This window comes from Mustela nivalis (assembly GCF_964662115.1).
Source record: "Mustela nivalis genome assembly, chromosome: 7".
Classification (NCBI taxonomy): Eukaryota; Metazoa; Chordata; class Mammalia; order Carnivora; family Mustelidae; genus Mustela; species Mustela nivalis.
The window spans coordinates 17,189,878-17,207,115 of NC_139026.1; the positions used below are offsets into that span (position 1 = coordinate 17,189,878).

At 43.4% G+C, this 17,238-nt stretch overlaps 1 protein-coding gene across 3 annotated transcripts in view; it reads right to left on the bottom strand.

The window, feature by feature from the left end:
- STAB2 (stabilin 2) overlaps nucleotides 1-17,238 on the bottom strand; it is a 165,472-nt gene that overhangs the window by 96,022 nt on the left and 52,212 nt on the right. For all 3 annotated transcript variants that reach the window (XR_014313870.1, XR_014313871.1, XM_082739101.1), the window contains exons 10-18: nucleotides 14,429-14,562; nucleotides 12,696-12,778; nucleotides 11,180-11,329; nucleotides 9,672-9,815; nucleotides 9,070-9,126; nucleotides 8,791-8,916; nucleotides 3,884-3,937; nucleotides 3,510-3,590; nucleotides 828-980 (exon numbers count right to left, since the gene is read on the bottom strand). Coding sequence is in view for 1 of the 3 variants with exons in the window: in XM_082739101.1 (XP_082595227.1) it covers nucleotides 828-980; nucleotides 3,510-3,590; nucleotides 3,884-3,937; nucleotides 8,791-8,916; nucleotides 9,070-9,126; nucleotides 9,672-9,815; nucleotides 11,180-11,329; nucleotides 12,696-12,778; nucleotides 14,429-14,562 (982 nt within the window). In the remaining 2 variants the exon portion in view is untranslated. The remainder of the gene's footprint in view (nucleotides 1-827; nucleotides 981-3,509; nucleotides 3,591-3,883; nucleotides 3,938-8,790; nucleotides 8,917-9,069; nucleotides 9,127-9,671; nucleotides 9,816-11,179; nucleotides 11,330-12,695; nucleotides 12,779-14,428; nucleotides 14,563-17,238) is intronic.

Consider the following 17,238-nt stretch of genomic DNA (forward strand, 5'->3'; position numbering starts at 1 on the left):
TTTAAAAAAATTTAAAAATTAAAAAAAAAGAAAGATGGTTGATTGGCAAGGCCTAGAGCACTCATCTGAGAACAAATTCTTTTTTACATTTCTTGGAGTAAAGCTAAGGGCTTAGAACAAGGGGGTCCGAGGTGACACAGGCAGGGACTGATCCCACTTCTGGTGTAGCTGGCTGAATAGTGTTCCTCCCCAAATTTGTGTTCCCTTGATTAAGTCTTTGTAAATGTAATTAGTTAAGATGAGGTCATACTAGATTGAGGGGCGAGTTCTGAATCTAATGACTGGTGTCACAACAGAAGGGAGGGGTACACACACAGTGGCCTGCACAGGGGAGAAAGCCATGTAAACACAGAGGCAGAGATTGGAATAACTCAGCTACAAGCTGAGGAACACCAAGGATTGCCAGGAGGCATCAGAAGCTGGAAGAGGCGAGGAAGGATCCTCCCTCCCAGAGCCTTCTGAGGGAGCACAGCCCTGCTAATACCTTGATTTCAGACCCCTGGCCTCCAGAACGGTGAGAGAATACATTTCTGTTGCTCTAAGCTTCTTCCTTTGTGGTCATTTGTTACGGCAGCTCTAAAGAGCCACTAGAGCTGGGAGGCGTTGGTCACGGTGGAACATTCCCACAAGAAGCCTCGGTTCACAGTTTATGAACTACGACCTCAGGCCCACCTGCCTCTTTATGGGGACAGAAACCTGTGTGAAATGAGGCTCCTGGGGTGAGATCCTCCTTGTCAGCTTCCTCAGAAGTGTGAGAGGGAAGGACCCTGTCTGCCCTGTGGGGCTGTTCGGGAGCTCCTCTTTACTTATTTTCCTAGTTTCCTTACCAATTTCATCTCTCTCTTGCTTTCATCACATCGGTGGGGCAGAATTGGCACGATGGAGGGAGGAATGAGGACGCCGGTCAGGGTGTAGATTCGGCCGTTTTTGGCAATGACCTCTGTCTCTTCGATGGCCACATCATTTGCCAGAATCTGTCCCTGGAAAAAAGCAGTGACATATTTCGTTCTGTCCTGCCGGACACCAGCTGTCCCCAGGCAGAGCTGGGTGCTGGTGACCTCTCAGAGGGTTGCTATGAGAGGGGCCTGGCTGACAGGAGAAGATGGGTCTTTTTAAAACAAATGTTGATTTATTTATTTTAGAGAGAACAGGAGATGGAGAGCAAGTGGGTGTGGCGGGGCAGAGGGAGAGAGAGAATCCCAAGTAGGTTTCGTGCTCCATGGGGGAGCATCTGGGACTTGATCTCCAGAACCTGAGATTATGGCCTGAGCCAAAACCAAGAGTTGGTTGCTTCATTGACTGAGCCAATCAGGTGCCTCAGGGAAAGATGGATTTTTCTTTTTAAAGATTTTATTTATTTATTTGAGAGAAAGAGAGAGACAGAAAACACAGGCAGGGGGAGCAGCAGAGGGAGAGGGAGAAGCAGGCTCTCTGTTAAGCAGGGAACTTAATGCAGGGTTCAATCCCAGGACCTTGGGATCTGACTTTAGCCAAAGGCACATGCTTAACTGACTGAGCCACTCAGGCACCCAGGAAAGATGGATAATTTTTTAAAGATTTTACTTACTTATTTATTTATTTGGCAGAGAGAGAGAGAGAGAGAGAGAGAGAGAGAGAGAGCGCACAAGCAGGAAGAATGGAAGAAGGGGAAGCAGGCTACTCACTGAGCAGGGAGGCTGATGAGGGACTCGATCCCAGGACCCCAAGATCATGACCAGGACTGAAGGCAGACGCTTAACCAACTGAGCCACCCAGACATCACAGGAAAGATGGATCTTAAATGAATTCCTGACTGACACCAGGCAGGGATGTCTCTGTAGACATGGTCTACATGGTAACCATTCTAGCCCTATGATATATTTGCTAAGAGTCCTCGGGTTAACCGTTTTACCTCTTTGTTGATGAAGCAGGGATTCATTCATTCCAGATACATTTATGGATCCTCTATCATGCTCTGCTTTAAGCTCTGGGGATATATATCAGTAAAAAATCCAGACAGATCTCCACTTATGTTGCAGGGGAGCGAGCAGAAATTGAAAAGGGTGGCAAAGAAGTCTGACCTCCACTTTCCCCCAAGAACTGCTCCACCCATCATATTAAAGGCAACTCCATACTTCCTGTGGCCCCAGTCAGAAGCTCTGGAGAGTTCTTTCTCTAATCCATCAGCAGATTCTCTTGGGGCTTCCTTTGAAATGCCTTTGGCATACAACCACCTCTTCCCACGGCTCTGCTACCACCCTGGTCTGAGTCACCATCATTCCACTCTGGGTTACGGCAGTCAGCTTCTAACTAGCCTCCCCAAATAGACGTCTGATCGTGTCACTCCACCGAAATCCCGTATGGTTCCTCATCTCATTTAAAGTAAGAATTCTTAGGCCATGTGTGACCTGACCCCATTTCTCCTTCTCCCTCCCACTGCCTTGATCTCTCCTACCTCTCTTCCTTCATCCCCTCTGTTCCAGCCATGATATGACCTTGCTCTTCCTCAACAAGGTCAGGCATACGCTCCTTTCTTTATGCCTTGCTCTGCTTCCTTTCTCTGGGATGTTCCTTCTCCCAGATATTCCCACAGCTTGCTTGTTTCTTCATTTCCTTTAAGCCTTTGCTCAGATGTTCTCTTCTCCATGAGGATTTGCTGGGCACTTTACCTAAAATGTCAGCCCCATGCTTGCTTTATGTTGCCCTTCTTTGTTTGTTTGCCTTAGCCCTTACTACCTTCTAATATATTCTATGTCCTACTTACTTAATTTGTTTATTGTTTATCCTCCTATTTACTAGATTGAAACTTCCATGAAACCAGGAACTCTTCTCTATTTGCTCATTGGTCTACATTTAAGACCCAGAATGGTGTCTGGCACATAGTGGGCACTCAATAGATACAGAGAAAATGCATCATCATCATCATCTCCACCAGCGATGAATCAACAGGAGACATAATCTGCATGCTGTCGGAACTCTTGGTGATATTAGCCCAGAGAGTTAGCTGAATAATGCTGCCTTTGCTGAGTTTCTTAAATAAGGCACGTTTTTTCCCATCACCAGGGCCTTTACACATGTTCTCCCTTCTGCCTGGACCTCTCCTCTGCTTTTCCCTGCCCAAGTTCTCTGCACTCATTCTTTGAAGCCTGGCTGAAGCATTGCTTCTTCACTGAGGGGCTCTAGACACCCAGCCTCCTCTTATTGTAAACTCTCATTATAACGGCACTTAATATAATTATAATTAAATGATGAGCTGGTCATTAATTAGTTGCTCAAAGTTGGTTTTCCTTGCTAGACCGTAGACTTGTCTTCTTCATTGAGTTATCCTGAACATCTAGTTCAGAGTCTCACATCCGCAGTTGCTCAGCAAATAAAGGAAATCATGAAATACAAGAAATAACAAATGAGTGAAGTAATCAAGATCGTAAGCTTGGGAGTTAGGGTAGAGGTGGGATAACCTGGTGAACAATCATAAGCAGAGCAAAAATGCATGTGAGTCATGACAGCAGCGGTTGAATTTTTTCACCTACGTTGCTGGTGGTGTTGAACTGTATGATCTGGTTGGCCAGGGTCCTAATGTGTGGGGTTGCAATGAGAGTAGCCACTTCAAGCTGTAAAGAGAAGAGAACAGCACAGACATTTTGAGCAATGCCTAGAGCCTTGCTTTTGTAAAGTTTTCACTGGAAAAAATAGCCTGGAATTCTAGGAAGTAAATAATGTCATCAGTTTCGTGGCTTTGAGGGTTTCTTTGATAAGGGGTTCATTATGCATTGCTAAAGGCATGCCTAGAGCTACAGATAAAGAACAACTGCCACGTGTTTTCTAGCGCTGTAATAATGGAATTTAAGTCAAGGTCAGATATGTGGAAAACAGGAAAAAAATAGGGCAGGAAAGTGGAACCAACCTGAGTAAATGGGACAATGTGGTATCTGATGAGTTCCAGAAGCTTCCGAGATCCCTGCAACAGAATTAAAATACTTCTTTAGTCATTGCAGAAAATACAACTTTCCCCCTTTTGTGGGAATTTCCCCCAATGACTTTGGATGTATAATCAAGGAAAATCAATGTCCCATAATCTCTTCACTGGGAAGTGCAGGATGAGAAAAACCCCATGTCCAAAAGGCTGACATTCACTAAATTCCTCCCTTGTGGAAGGACCTGTTCTGAAAGCATTATAGGCACATTTTATATAATTTTCTTAAAAGCCTTGCGAGGGAGGGGCTGTTATTGACTCATTTTATGTGTGATAACACTGAGTATTAAAGACATGACAGAGGTCACAAAGCTAATTTAGGATAATAAGACTAAGAAGTTCTCAGTCACTCTGTTCCATTACCTCTCCGAATGGCTAACGCTACATTCTGGAATGTCTAAGTCAGCCTCAGTTGATGATTCTGTTTCATTTTCTCTGTAAATAGACGTCTGCTTGTCAGGTTATGTGCTGGTTAGTTGGGAATACACAATCCTTCTTAGGACTGTCTGGTCAGGACACTCCCTTCTTCTGAGCCACCACAGTCCACGCTCATCTCTCCTTCAAAACCCTTTCCACTCTTCCTCATGCTTCAGAAACATTGGAGCGGTGGAGAAAAAAGAGTCTTGGGACTATCGGCAGAGTAAGCAATCCCCATAGGGTGCGCTGGGGAGAGTCAACAGAGGGGAGGAGCACAGGGAACGGCTCTCTGGGGACCGGCAGCCGTGGGGATCTGCAATCTCGCTGGGAGACGACAGAGCTGGGAGTTACAAGCTACATAACCCTTGAGTTCTGCTTCATAAGTGGCACTTTTGGCTTGGTCACTCTGGCTTGGACAAGGAGAGGATCACAAATTCAGATCATAGTCACCTCTCAGAAGCTGACACTCTAGGGACATGTCCTAACAGTGAGGAGTCCCAGGTTGAAAGAGAGCCCTGCTGAATCTTGGTCCCATGTGCCCAGACTCCCTTCTGAACTTGTTCTAGGTCCGTCCGGAGGCCAGGGGAGTTTCCTGTAAATAGAGCGATCCTCTATCCTGGCTCTTCTGGTACAACTCTACTGTCTGCCTTGCATGTTGGCAGCCCCATTCACTCTCAATTATCCTGGTGTGGATGATACCTTGTATGGCCACCCTATCAAGAAGCCAAAAGTAGGATGCGGAGGTCAGGGTTGCCCGTGAAAATATTGGAGTTGAACTCCAGGCAGCAGCCCCGGCAGCAATGTTTCTGTAGCCTTGGCTCTGTTACTCTGTGACTTCAGACTCAGACTCTGGCTCTTACCTTCTCCTTGCAGCTTCTTTCTGGTACCCACAAGTGAGGACTTGCAGGCAGAAGCAATGTGATTCCAAATTTGGATGCTTAATGGTGGAAGGGGTGAGCGAAAGTGAGGACCCCTGGGAAATGTCAGCCCAAATTGGATTGCAAGCTCCTGGAAGGCAGGGGCCAGGTCTGTCTGGCTTATTAATCAGAATCGCCAGGCCACACAGTGGGCCCCGCATCAACATTTGTGCCAGTCAGTTAAAAGGGGGAAGGGGGTCCTGGGAAGAGCACTGAGCTGGACCTTGGGGTCCTGAGTTCTAATCCTGATTGTTGTTGCTGTGACCTTGAGCAAGCCACGTAGCTCCTCTAGGCTCGGTTTTGCCTGCAAAATAAAGAGAGTGGTGTGGACCCCTTCCATCCCTCTGATTGTGTAGGGAGGACGTGATCAACTGGATTGCTTACTTCTAAAGGTCTAAGAATTAATTGGTGTTGGACCCTTTTTTACAAGAAGCAGGAAAATGAAAGCAACAAGGGAATTGATTGGTATCATTCCTGCCATTGTGTGTGTGCCTGTCGCTTTGTCTGGCTGGGAGCCATGAGGGCCATCACTCAGTTAGAATTGAGTCCAGTGTGGCTCAGATCAATGGGATGCATGTCCAGGTGCTGCTGTTTGTAGCAGAGCCTTTCCGTGTGGTTCATGCATCCTTTCCCTTATGAAGACATTCGCTTTCTCCCTGCTGTTTTAGGTAAAAATAACAAAAACCCAGCCCTTTGATGCCAGGGCAGAAAGAGAGTTTTTCTACCAAATTGTTAACATGACCTCAAACTCTGCAGTTTCACCTCTCTTTGTCCCAGGTTACTTGCAAGGTATTTGTGAATTGGCAAAGGTCAGTCTCTCTGATTCCCTGTGCTTGCATTTCACCTAGTTCGGCGAGGAAGTCATAAACTGAGGCTCGTCCTCAGGAACTGTGGCCTCTGTGTGGATAGGATGGTTACCAGACTGAAGTTTTGCTTCAGGGAGAAGCAGAAACATACACTGGAAAGGAAACACAGCACTCTAAAATCGGAATTAGAAGCCATTCCTCTAATGAAATCAGTTTATTTTCCATCTCTTGGGCATAGCCGCTGGGGACTTTTCTGTCTCCAGCTGAGATTCTTCTCTGAAATAAAGCTGAAGGATGCTGTTAAAATTTTTGGAGAGAAGGATGTTCCTATAGATTGAGAAGTTTTAACTAAACAGGTTCTGGGGCTGAGAGAAAAGTGGAAATGATCATTCTATTCCTCATCTAGAAATTAAAGTAGAGAACAGTTTTGACTCGGAATGAAGAGACTTGAAATGTTTATATTCTCTGCAGGTAGAAAGATACTGTGTTGGAGAGCAAAGAGACAGAGAGTCAGGAGCAGTGGTGTGCTGGTAAATCAGATCTGTGGAGAAACAAAGGAGCCCAGATCTACAGAGTTGGGCAATTTTTGCGGTGGGTTTTATATACAAAGAATGAATCATGGAGCACTACATCAAAAATTAATGATGTGCTGTATGGTGACTAACATAACATAATAAAAAAATAAAGTTTAAGGAGGAAAGGAAAAAAATATTCCCACCATAGGCTAATTTCGAGTTACAAGGCAATCTTCACTGAACGAAGCTGGGAAGAGGTACACCATCCACTCTTTTTTTTTTTTTTTAAATTATTTATTTGTTCATTTGACAGAGATCACAAGTAGGCAGAGAGGCAGGCAGAGAGCAGAGAGAGGAAGGGAAGCAGGCTGCCCGCTGAGCAGAGAGCCTGATGCGGGGCTTGATCCCAGCACCCTGGGATCATGACCTCAGCCGAAGCCAGAGGCTTTAACCCACTGAACCAACCAGGCGCCCCTACATAATCCACTCTTGAAAGTCCGAGCAAGCCAGCCAGCTCCAGCCACAATTAGAAGGAATTATGAAGAAAAGTGCTTGACAGGAAAGCAGGGAAGTTGATATTTTTCTGTTCTAATTAAAAGGTTTTGTTTTAATTTTAAGTGTAGCTGGTTAGGTGTATGAGAACTTCTTTAATATTATTTTAAAAAACTGGTATCAAATTAGAAGCTATGTACTCAACAAAGCCATATAATCTCAGGATTTTAATAATTTCCCAAGGGAGCCACATTACTTTTTAGCTTTAAAATTAAGTAGTAGGTGAGTGCCAAAGAGAGCTATAACCATCTTTCTGCAATAGCTAGGTTTCAGAAAGCTTGTACGTGAATTGTACTTTTAAAATAACATCCTATCTTGAAGACAGTGGGAAATCTACATTTTAAGTAGAACCAGTAGCAAATCCTTTAATATGGCGAATATTTGTATATAGAGTAAGATATTACATATATTTTTCGACCCATATATTTTTAACTCAAAGTTTCTGAAGGCAAGATATCCTTGTAGATACCTGAAAGTATTCTAGAAAGGTGTATATCCATGTGCTTCTCTAAACCATACATGCAAAAATATTCAAGGTTCCAGAACAGTGTGGCCTGGGTTAGAAAGTTGGTTCTTCCACAAATGTCTAATTCTAGATCTCATGGAAGTGTCACTAAATCAAAATGCTTGGGGGTATGGATGGTGAAGCTGCCTACTTAACAAACTCTAAGGGTGATTCCTAAGTATACTGAAGTTTAGAAATCACTACCCTAAAAGATTTGGATCCTCCATTCTCTATAATGAACCAATCCACCTGAGGTCATGGATAATCTTGCCTCATTGCCAAGATGGCAGCTTGATTTCAGGGCACTGGAGGAAAGCTTGTGGCCCTTCCTATAATTCCATCACTTGACATTCTAATGAATAAAAATCCATAATTAGGTACTCTTCCCCTCTTCCCTTTGGTTTAAGCCTGTTATTTATGGGAAAGGAAACATTAAATGGTTTTAGTCACTTATACTCTTGTGTGAAGGAGTAAAAAAATCTCTTTTCTAGAGAGAATGTGAAAGAACTGAAGGACTTTATGGTATTTAAGGAGAGAGTTATTATGAAGAAAGATGAAAGCAATAGAAAGGAATGCCTGGGGCATCTAAAAATAACATTTATTCATTTTTCTTAAAAAAAAAAAAAAAAAGAATTCTCTATGTCTAGCATGGAGCCCAACATGGGGCTTGAACTCACGACCCTAAGATTAAGACCTGAACTGAGATCAAGAGTCAGACACTTAACTGACATTTACTCCTTTTAAATTTAGCCTAGACCTGGCCTAGAATGGCCTAGTTTAGAGTTCATTTACTAGGTAGTTTTAGAAATTGTAGGGAACTTAAAATATTGATTTTGCTACTGAGAAATATTAGAAGAGCCAGGAAAAAAATCAAACCAATTATTTAGACCTGAAGTTGCATATAGATTACATTTCCTGTGCTCAGTCTGGCTGGCTACTTGGATCTCTGCTTAGGAGACTGGAGCTACATCCATAGTTCCTGAGGACTGTGATTGATTAATGATGTCTGTCTTGCTGGGGCCTAGGAGGATAGATGGTGATTCATGTGTCACTTGTTGCACATCGCTAGCTTGGAAAAAGTCTGTATGGGCTTCATGATGTCATCAGAATAAGTAGGGTGTCATACCTCTGGAGAAAGCAGGTAATCAAGAGTTCCATCCTTCATATTGTTTAACGCTTCATTACTTGGAACAAAAATGGTGTATGGTCCACCAGTCCCATCTTCATCTAAGGCATGTCCCACACTGGTTTCCTGCATTCGAGGAATGAAATTTTATATCTGCAACCTATCTCTGACAAATACTTGAAGTCATTCCTTAGCAAATATTTATAAATAACATCTCTGCTCATTATACAAAAGACTGGACATAAAACCATTTTCCAGAAATTCATGAAAAGTACATACCTCTAACAAAGATCTGAACTTGCTGTATCTTGGTTGTAGCATTGTCATTATACTTTCCTAAAAATCATGACAAAGGATAGGTGGTTTAGGATATAGACACTCCAACATAAAAGGTTCATGCAGAGTTTATGTATAAATGTTGATAGGAAAGATCCTGGTCAACTGCAACTCAAAATAGAAATGTTTCCTATTATCATGGAATTAGTGGTTCAGATATGCATGCTCTGCATTTGTGGGCATTCATTATCAAATGAGTCAAAAGAAATAAATTTTTATCACAGTGAGGACTGCCCTGCTCCATAAAGGATAATTGTTCATGACAACTGGTCACTGGACTGAATCTTCTTCATATGTGACCATAAAAGAGGTAATAAAATTGAGATCTTTCCAACACCCAATGCAATACCTAATGCATGTTTTGCTTTCTGTTGGCAGAATTCTATTGAAGACAGAAATTATCCCTTTTTCCCCATGGTTAGGGTCCTAGTAAAGATGAAGGACAAGCACATAGTGTTGACATGCATTTTCTTCTTTGATATGACTCTCCAGGGAACAAAGAAAGATGGATTTGGGTTGACCTAACTTTTACCTGAAACACTCACCTCAGTGTTGCTCTCAAATGTGGGTGCCATCTTGTCCATGGCTCTGTCGAGGATGTGCAGGAGCCCATTGGAAGCAACTATGTCCCCCTGTATAATTTGTACGTTATTTTTGCCTCCATAGAGTTTAAGCTTTAGTTGATTGTCCTAAATCACCAAAAAAAAAATTAAATTAATGTGGTATCCTTGAAGAAGTGTTGGATTAGAAGTACTGAGTCCTTGGGTTCTGTCATTTATTGGCTACATGATTTTCGATAAGTCACTGAACCCAGAATGGGAAAGGTGTCATTTGCTTGCTTGACTTCACAGGTCTTTCATTCATTAAGTTCAAATGAGATAATGTGTGAAATCACCGATGACTACCAGGGATTGCTAAATGTGAATAGGAATCATAAGTCTCCCCAAATAGACTGCAAGGTCAGAAACGGCAAAATGATTCAATTTTTACTGTAAACTTATCACCTACTTTAGTGTGTTGTGTGGACAAGGCACAAAATAAAAATTTTTTGTTATATAAATGACTGAAGCTAATTCCCTCTTCCTTTCATGTGGCTCTTAAATCTATTGGTAATAAATACATGTTGAATGAGTAAATGAATGAATGAGTGAATGAGTGCATGAATGAATGAATTGGTGAAAGAATGTCCCTGTGAGAAAAGAAGATACATTTTCATCCATTGGTCTGATATCTATCAATTGTCCATCCATCCAACCACCCATCAATCCCTTCTTTCATCCTCACACACACAGTACAACATCTGGTTAATGACTCAGGTCTTGGAGTCAAGGAGATCTGCATTTGAATCCTGGCTTTGGCCCTTACTTGTGATCTTTCAGTTTTCCCACTTGAAAACCACCTTTACTGAATTTCGCAAGTCTTATGTAACATAAATAAAACTTCATCTCAGTCCTTTGTATAGAGTAAGTACTCAATAATCTAACAACTACTGATATTTGGTGAAATGCAACAATATAGGCCATAAGCCATACATCACGTTTTGTCTATTGATCATGTCCCCTCTGGCTCAGTGAAGTCAGAGAAAGAGTTATTTGTGAGAGGGGAGGAAGGTAGTTTTACTTAAACAACGGAACAGAACTAACCGCATTAGGAGAGATGGAATGCTAGGTTTGCTGAGGATGGATAAACTCCAGCAACCTAAAACAATCCATTTCCTTTTGCAAGGGGGATGCGGATCTGGCTGTGTGCTGGTGCTGCCAGGAAAGAGGTTTACTGCAAATCTTCTTCTTGCTGGCACCTGAATGACCTTCCTTTGGAGATGAATTCAGACCAGAGCAAAATATTTCTAACCCCCTTTCCAAAACAGATCCCATCTGCCCGATCCTTCCCAGTGTTGCTCTCTGCTTCTTCCCTCATAGGGAAGTGCTTTGGCAAACAAGGAATAAGGTAGTTCTTCATAACCTTCATGAGCCCAACCACAGATAGGGTCGGCTGTGGGCACTGGCTCAGGGGACACTTTTGTTCTGGAAGTGAAAATCAGAGAGAGCCTTACATTATCACCCTTGAAGATTTCTCCTGACTTTCCAGTCAAGGTGTAGAAAGTGTCTGTGTTATTCATATGTTGGGTGTTCATCTGCCCAGCAATTATGTGGAGTTTCACGAAGTACTGAGTAGCCTCCTTATCCATCAAGAGCTCTTTGATCTGAGGAAAGAGAGCCAGTTCTTTCAATTTCCACTGGTGTTGGAAGGACAAAACGAGGTTGTGAGGGATACATTAGTCAATCAAAGACATCAACGCAAAGGCACCATAACTCGGGGTTGGGCTCTTTCAGACACAGGTGACTTTGGCAGGGAGCACAATCTAGAGGGTGGGAGGTGGTGCTCAGTGTCCTCTCAAACCACAAAGAGTGAGGAAGGTGCAGGCATCCAGGAATCAGCTTGAACCCAGGGAGCAGATGTGGATAAAACAAGAAGTTATGTGAAAAGAAAGTGCAGACTAGATCCATGGAGCTTTTGAACAGGAAAATTAGGATTACTGAAATCTGCTGGATCAAATCTACATTTTGTCAGTATTATACATCATCAGCAACCAAACAACAAATTCTTTTAATTAATCTGTGTTAAATAATCTATATAGTAAACAAGAGACCTCATGCAAAGTACCTCATGAGAGACATTCAATATTTGTGAGTTCTCCCCTATAGGAGAGATGTGAGGCTCTTTCTGAAATCTAATGACTGATTCACCTCAGATTATCCAACAGTAATAGCATATTAGGGTGGGGGGGGTCTGGAACTTCCTGGATTTTTATTCAATGCAGGAAAAATCATTATCACAAAATATCTTGGATTAAGAGAAACCACTTTTATACACATCAATATGTCCATTATCTCCATTCAACCAAATGTAACAATTTCATTAATACCATCACGACAGGATACCTCCACCAGGCACCATGAGTTTTATTTCCACTGCATGATATCACTTCAGACAACAGCTGCTCACAGGGAAGACTACTGTGCTCTCCTACTTTCCTCTACCACTTTTATCATTTATAATTTTTTTTAAAAATGTAGGCTCCATACCCAGCATTGAGCCCGACATGGGGCTGGAACTCACGGCCCTAAGATCAAGACCTGAGCTGAGATCAAGAGTCAGATGCCTAATTGACTGAGCCATCCAGGCACCCCATCACTTATGATGATTTTAAAGAAACAAATATAGTTAATATATTATGTTAATTCTTCTCACAGGAATTAAGCAGTTTTGCATTATGCAAATCCTATTTATCAAATGACTACCCTTATGATCCCTCAGTCATTACCCTTGAATGGGTCATGATTGGAAGGAGGCATTCGTGGGCCCTCTAGGGAGCTGGTAATGGTTTTGCTGGATACACAAGTACATTCACTCTGTGACACTGCATTGAATTGTGCACTTACAATCTGTATACTTTCTGTAAGGGTGTTATATTTCACTAAAAGTTTGATGCCCCCCTCTAAATCACCATCCTAATAACAGTAGATTTAATTTTAATAGGGGTTTCCCACTTTATTTTAAATACTTACATTTAATCCTTTCAGTCCCTTGTCTGTGGGCAAAAGCACAGTGAATGGTCCCAGTTCACTTAGTGGCCAGGCATAGGCTTTGTCTTAGGAATAGAAATACATAAACAAAGAAAACGCCAAATGAATCAGTGGTACGTGAAGAGTAAAATCAAGCAATGGTTCTCGTGGTCCATTTAGGTCCTTTGACTTAAGAACTCTTCTCTTCTAATTGGTATGTGTGGCCCTTGGGAAACCGGGAAGCTCTAAGAAAGCAAGGCATCATGATGTCATGGCCCCAGAAGCATCTAAATAACCGTGTGGTTTTTCTTGCAGCCACAGTGTGACTTCAAGGAGAGCCTGGGATAAGACCTTCTGTGAGGGTCATGTGACAAAATCCTCAGTCAATCCCAGCATGTCCCTGACCCAGTGCCTGACTTTCTGAGCTGTTTGCCATCACAGTGAGCAAAGACACAGCTTTGTTCTATCCAAGGCCAACTCAGAAGAGCCTCATGGTTGATTTAATACTCTGCTGTGGTCACCTTGAAATGTTCATTAATTTTTGAGCCAAGAACTCCATCTTGTCATTTTGCATGGTGTCCTGCAAGTTATGTAGCTGGTCCTGTTTCCATTCTCCTGGAGAACCTGAGACAGCAGGGAGGGCTCTGGGCTGTCACACAGCAGACAATGTGGACCAGCATTTTATAAATGGGTGGAAAGTCGATGGGAGTTTGTCCAGGGAAATGTTTGAGAGCAGAGTCTGCAAAGGACACTCTGTCACCCCTGTCTGTTATTTGATAGTCTGAGTTCTTAGAGGAGGGTTATAAGAAGCCAGAAGCATGCCACAAATGATTCCCTGTAGGATGTCTTGCCTTGGAAAGAGGTCATTTGTGCAGACTCTATGTTAAGAACATATGTTAATTCTAATGTTAACCTAATGCATTAACTACATATTTATGCCAACAACATGGCATTGATCCATTCTCTATCAGTGCTCTTTCTGCGAGATCATTTTTTGGTGACTGGCAAATTCTTGATACTGATATTTTAAGGCTTCTGTTGATTGGTCAAATTTTTATCTTATTGAAAGTCTTGCCCAATGCTGTAATCAGTTGTAATAATTCATTCTCAAGGGAGTATTGGGTAATACCTTCCAATTACTGGAGGGTAATTGGAAATGAGGAGGGCATTTTAGATTGTCACCCTGACTGAGAGGCTGGGAGAATAGGTGTCAATGCAGAGAATTAGTGGTTGGAGAGGGGGAAGAGCAACGATGCTGAACATCCAGCTGTGTGTGGGAGAAGGTCACACCAACTGTTCTCAAAACTCAGTAGCACTGTGGAACATGGATACACTCCCAAGTTTTAGTCACTCTCTGTTCCCAGTATTATCTGCCAACCCTGCTTCACCCCTGGAGGACTCATAAGGTCAAGGAAAAGAGGATGGCCTCCGTCTTCGTATCAATAGCTGCCCTGTCTCATTGTTCCCTACTTGTTAATCTATAGTGAGCCCAGGACCCTGTCGTCAGCATTCTGCCTACTAACTGTGACACTGCTGGACCTCTTGGCACTGACTCCTTAGCTCCTTGGAAACAGCAGCCTGTTCTTTCTTTTTCACCTGCATGATGTCTCTGTAGGAAGGCCAATTCCAATAGATTCCTCCCCTGCCTACCCCTTTCTGGATGATTGTGTCTTGCAGATGCCTTGCCTGACAGATGGTTGCCCTTTATGCAGAAACCTGCACCCATAGCTACGTACCCAGGAGTGAGAGGAAAGAGGTCAGCTTTCCTTGCCATTTTCCTCTAGGTTCAGTGTTTAATTCTCTGAGTCGCTCCATGATGTTTCCATAACATGTTGAGCCATCACCCACATAACCTTTCTGGCAAGTGCATCTATAGGGAGGGTAGAAACACATTCTCAGGGTCTTAGAGCCATTGAGTGTTGAGATCCTACAGTCTAACTCCCTCACTTGAGAGCGAGTAAGGGCAAGGATCATGTGCTTATTTATGCCTTATGTTAATGTCATGATCTAGCGCAGGGCTCGGTTCAGAGCAGGTATGTAATTAACAGTTGAATGATAAGGGGCAATTGATTTGGAATAAATATATAGATAATGAAATTTGCATAAATTTTATACAATAGTTTTATAAAAGACTAAAGGAGAGGAGAAGTGAGTTGGGGGAAATTGGAGGGGGAGACAAACCATGAGAGACTGTGGACTCTGAGAAACAAACTGAGGGTTTTGGAGGGGAAGTGGGTGGGGACATGGGTGAGCCTGGTGGTGGGTGTTAAGGAAGTTATGTATATTTTTTTAAGATTTTATTTATTTATTTGACAGACAGAGATCACAAGTAGGCAGAGAGGCAGGCAGAGAGAGAGGAGGAAGCAGGCTCCCCGCTGAGCAGAGAGCCTGATGTGGGGCTCAATCCCAGGACCCTGGGACCATGACCTGAGTCGAAGGCAGAGGCTTTAAACCACTGAGCCACCAAGGCGTCCCTAAGGAGGGTATGTATTGTATGGAGCACTGGGTGTGGTGCATAAGCAAAGAATCTTGGAACACCAGAAAAAAAAAAAAAAAAAAGAATAATGGCGTTAGGGATGAGGTTTAAAGGTGCATTAGCCCTGGTGGCTGGTAAATGTTTAAAAACCAGCTTTCTGGGAGGGAGACTGTAGGGCAGAGCCCTGCTATTTGACTTTTGCCAATTTCCATGGGTTGTACTCCCACCTTAGCCAATCTCAAACTACCAGGGTGATGTCAACCAGCTTGCAAAATCCTGAAAATTTAACCATCATCTTTTGCAACTCGGGAAGCCCTGGCTGTAGCACACCACTACTACCTAGCAAAGGTGAGCTGAAAGCCGGCTGAAGCTGGCAAGGTGCCTGGGAAGGCTACACTGTGCAGGATCCTGGGATAAGTGGAGAACCAAACACCAGGTAGGAGAGGGGCACTGCAGAGACGAGAGCTGAAGGGAGGCTGCAGCCATTCATACCACAGACATGACTCCCATTGATGGCCAGTTATCCACTCATAAGTCCAGTTGTGTTTCCAAATATGGTCTCATGGCAAATAGACATTTTCAACAAGTTTGCTGAACAAACATTTCAGAGTTTTATTACCTCTGCCTGCACTGCTGTGGTGACTTCCTAACTGGCCTTTCTGCTCTTACTTTCTTTCCCCTCAAATCGGTCCTTCACACCACCCTCTGAGTGGCCTCTCCAGAAGGGAAATCCGGCACCTTTGTGCTTAAAATGATATGGACTCCATACAGAAGTTCGGAGTGCTTAGCATGGCCTGGAAGACCCCCAAAGGGGGAATTTATTTATGTATCCTTTCTGCTGCATGGTGCAAATTCCAACAATCCCAAATTGCCTTCTTTTTTAGAGACTGGGATACCCTTCTCAGGCCATGTGCCCTGCCAGGAATGGTCTCCTGGCCTCACCTCTTGGCTCATCATGACCTGCTCTAAGGAGTCTTACCTGGCCTCCTGACTTGCCCTGACAGCCTGTGGGTACCTTGTCCATCACAACCCTCTCCACCAAAATGAGCTCCTGAGGTGCTGTCTCCTCTGCTGGATGGGAGGCTCTCCTAGCACCTGCCTCCCACTCCTTCCTCATTATGCCCCAGTACTTGGGATGATGCCTAATTATAGAACTGATTATTTACCAAGTATCTACTTAATTCTAGGAAGCTTGCCAAGGAGGAGGGCTATAAAGGTGATGATAATGGACATCTTGCCTTTTTAGTGTCTCACATGCTGAAGATGGGCCTGAAATCAAACAATTTTGAGCAACATGATAAAGCCACTTGACCGCCTAAAGTCTCAGCTTCCTCATCCATGAAATGCGTTTACTGATACCTTTAGGGTTGCCAGTGGAAGAGATAATGCAGAAGGGCTGGCACAGTGACAGACACATAAGAAAAGCTTAGTTCTTGGTAGATGATGATGATGATGATGATGATGACGATGACAATGATGATGGTGATGGTGATGGTAGAGATGGTGGCAATAGCCAGTCCTGGGGGGGGTGGGGAGCTGGGGTAGAGCAGAGAAAGTCCATAATCACACAGCTGAAGTTCTAGAAAGAGCCACGATGGAGGCTCGAATAGGATGCTATGGGGCACGGAGAAGAAAGTGACTAATTGTGCCTGGAGAAATAAGGGACAGGTTCTCAGACAAAGTACCACTGAAGAGAATTCTAGGATGCCTGTGAGTTTCCTGGCCAGATGGATGGTTCGCAGATCATTTACTAATTGAGGTTTTGGAATTTTTCATAGAGCAACCAGAGTTCCCTGAGGACATATGAGAATGTCTGGAGATATTTTTGGTTGTAAGAACAGAAGTAAAGGTCCCCCTGGCAACTAGTGGGTGGGGACCAAGGATGCTGCTGAACACCCTATAATGCAGGGGACAGCCCCCACAGCAAAGTGTTCTCCAGCCCCAAAGGTCAGTAGTGCTCAGCTTGAGAAATCTTGTTATGAGGAATCACTCAAGTAGATCGAACAGTGAATCAATAGTCTAATTAATACAGTCAAATAACAGCTTCCTACTCAAACATCAACTTCCTTG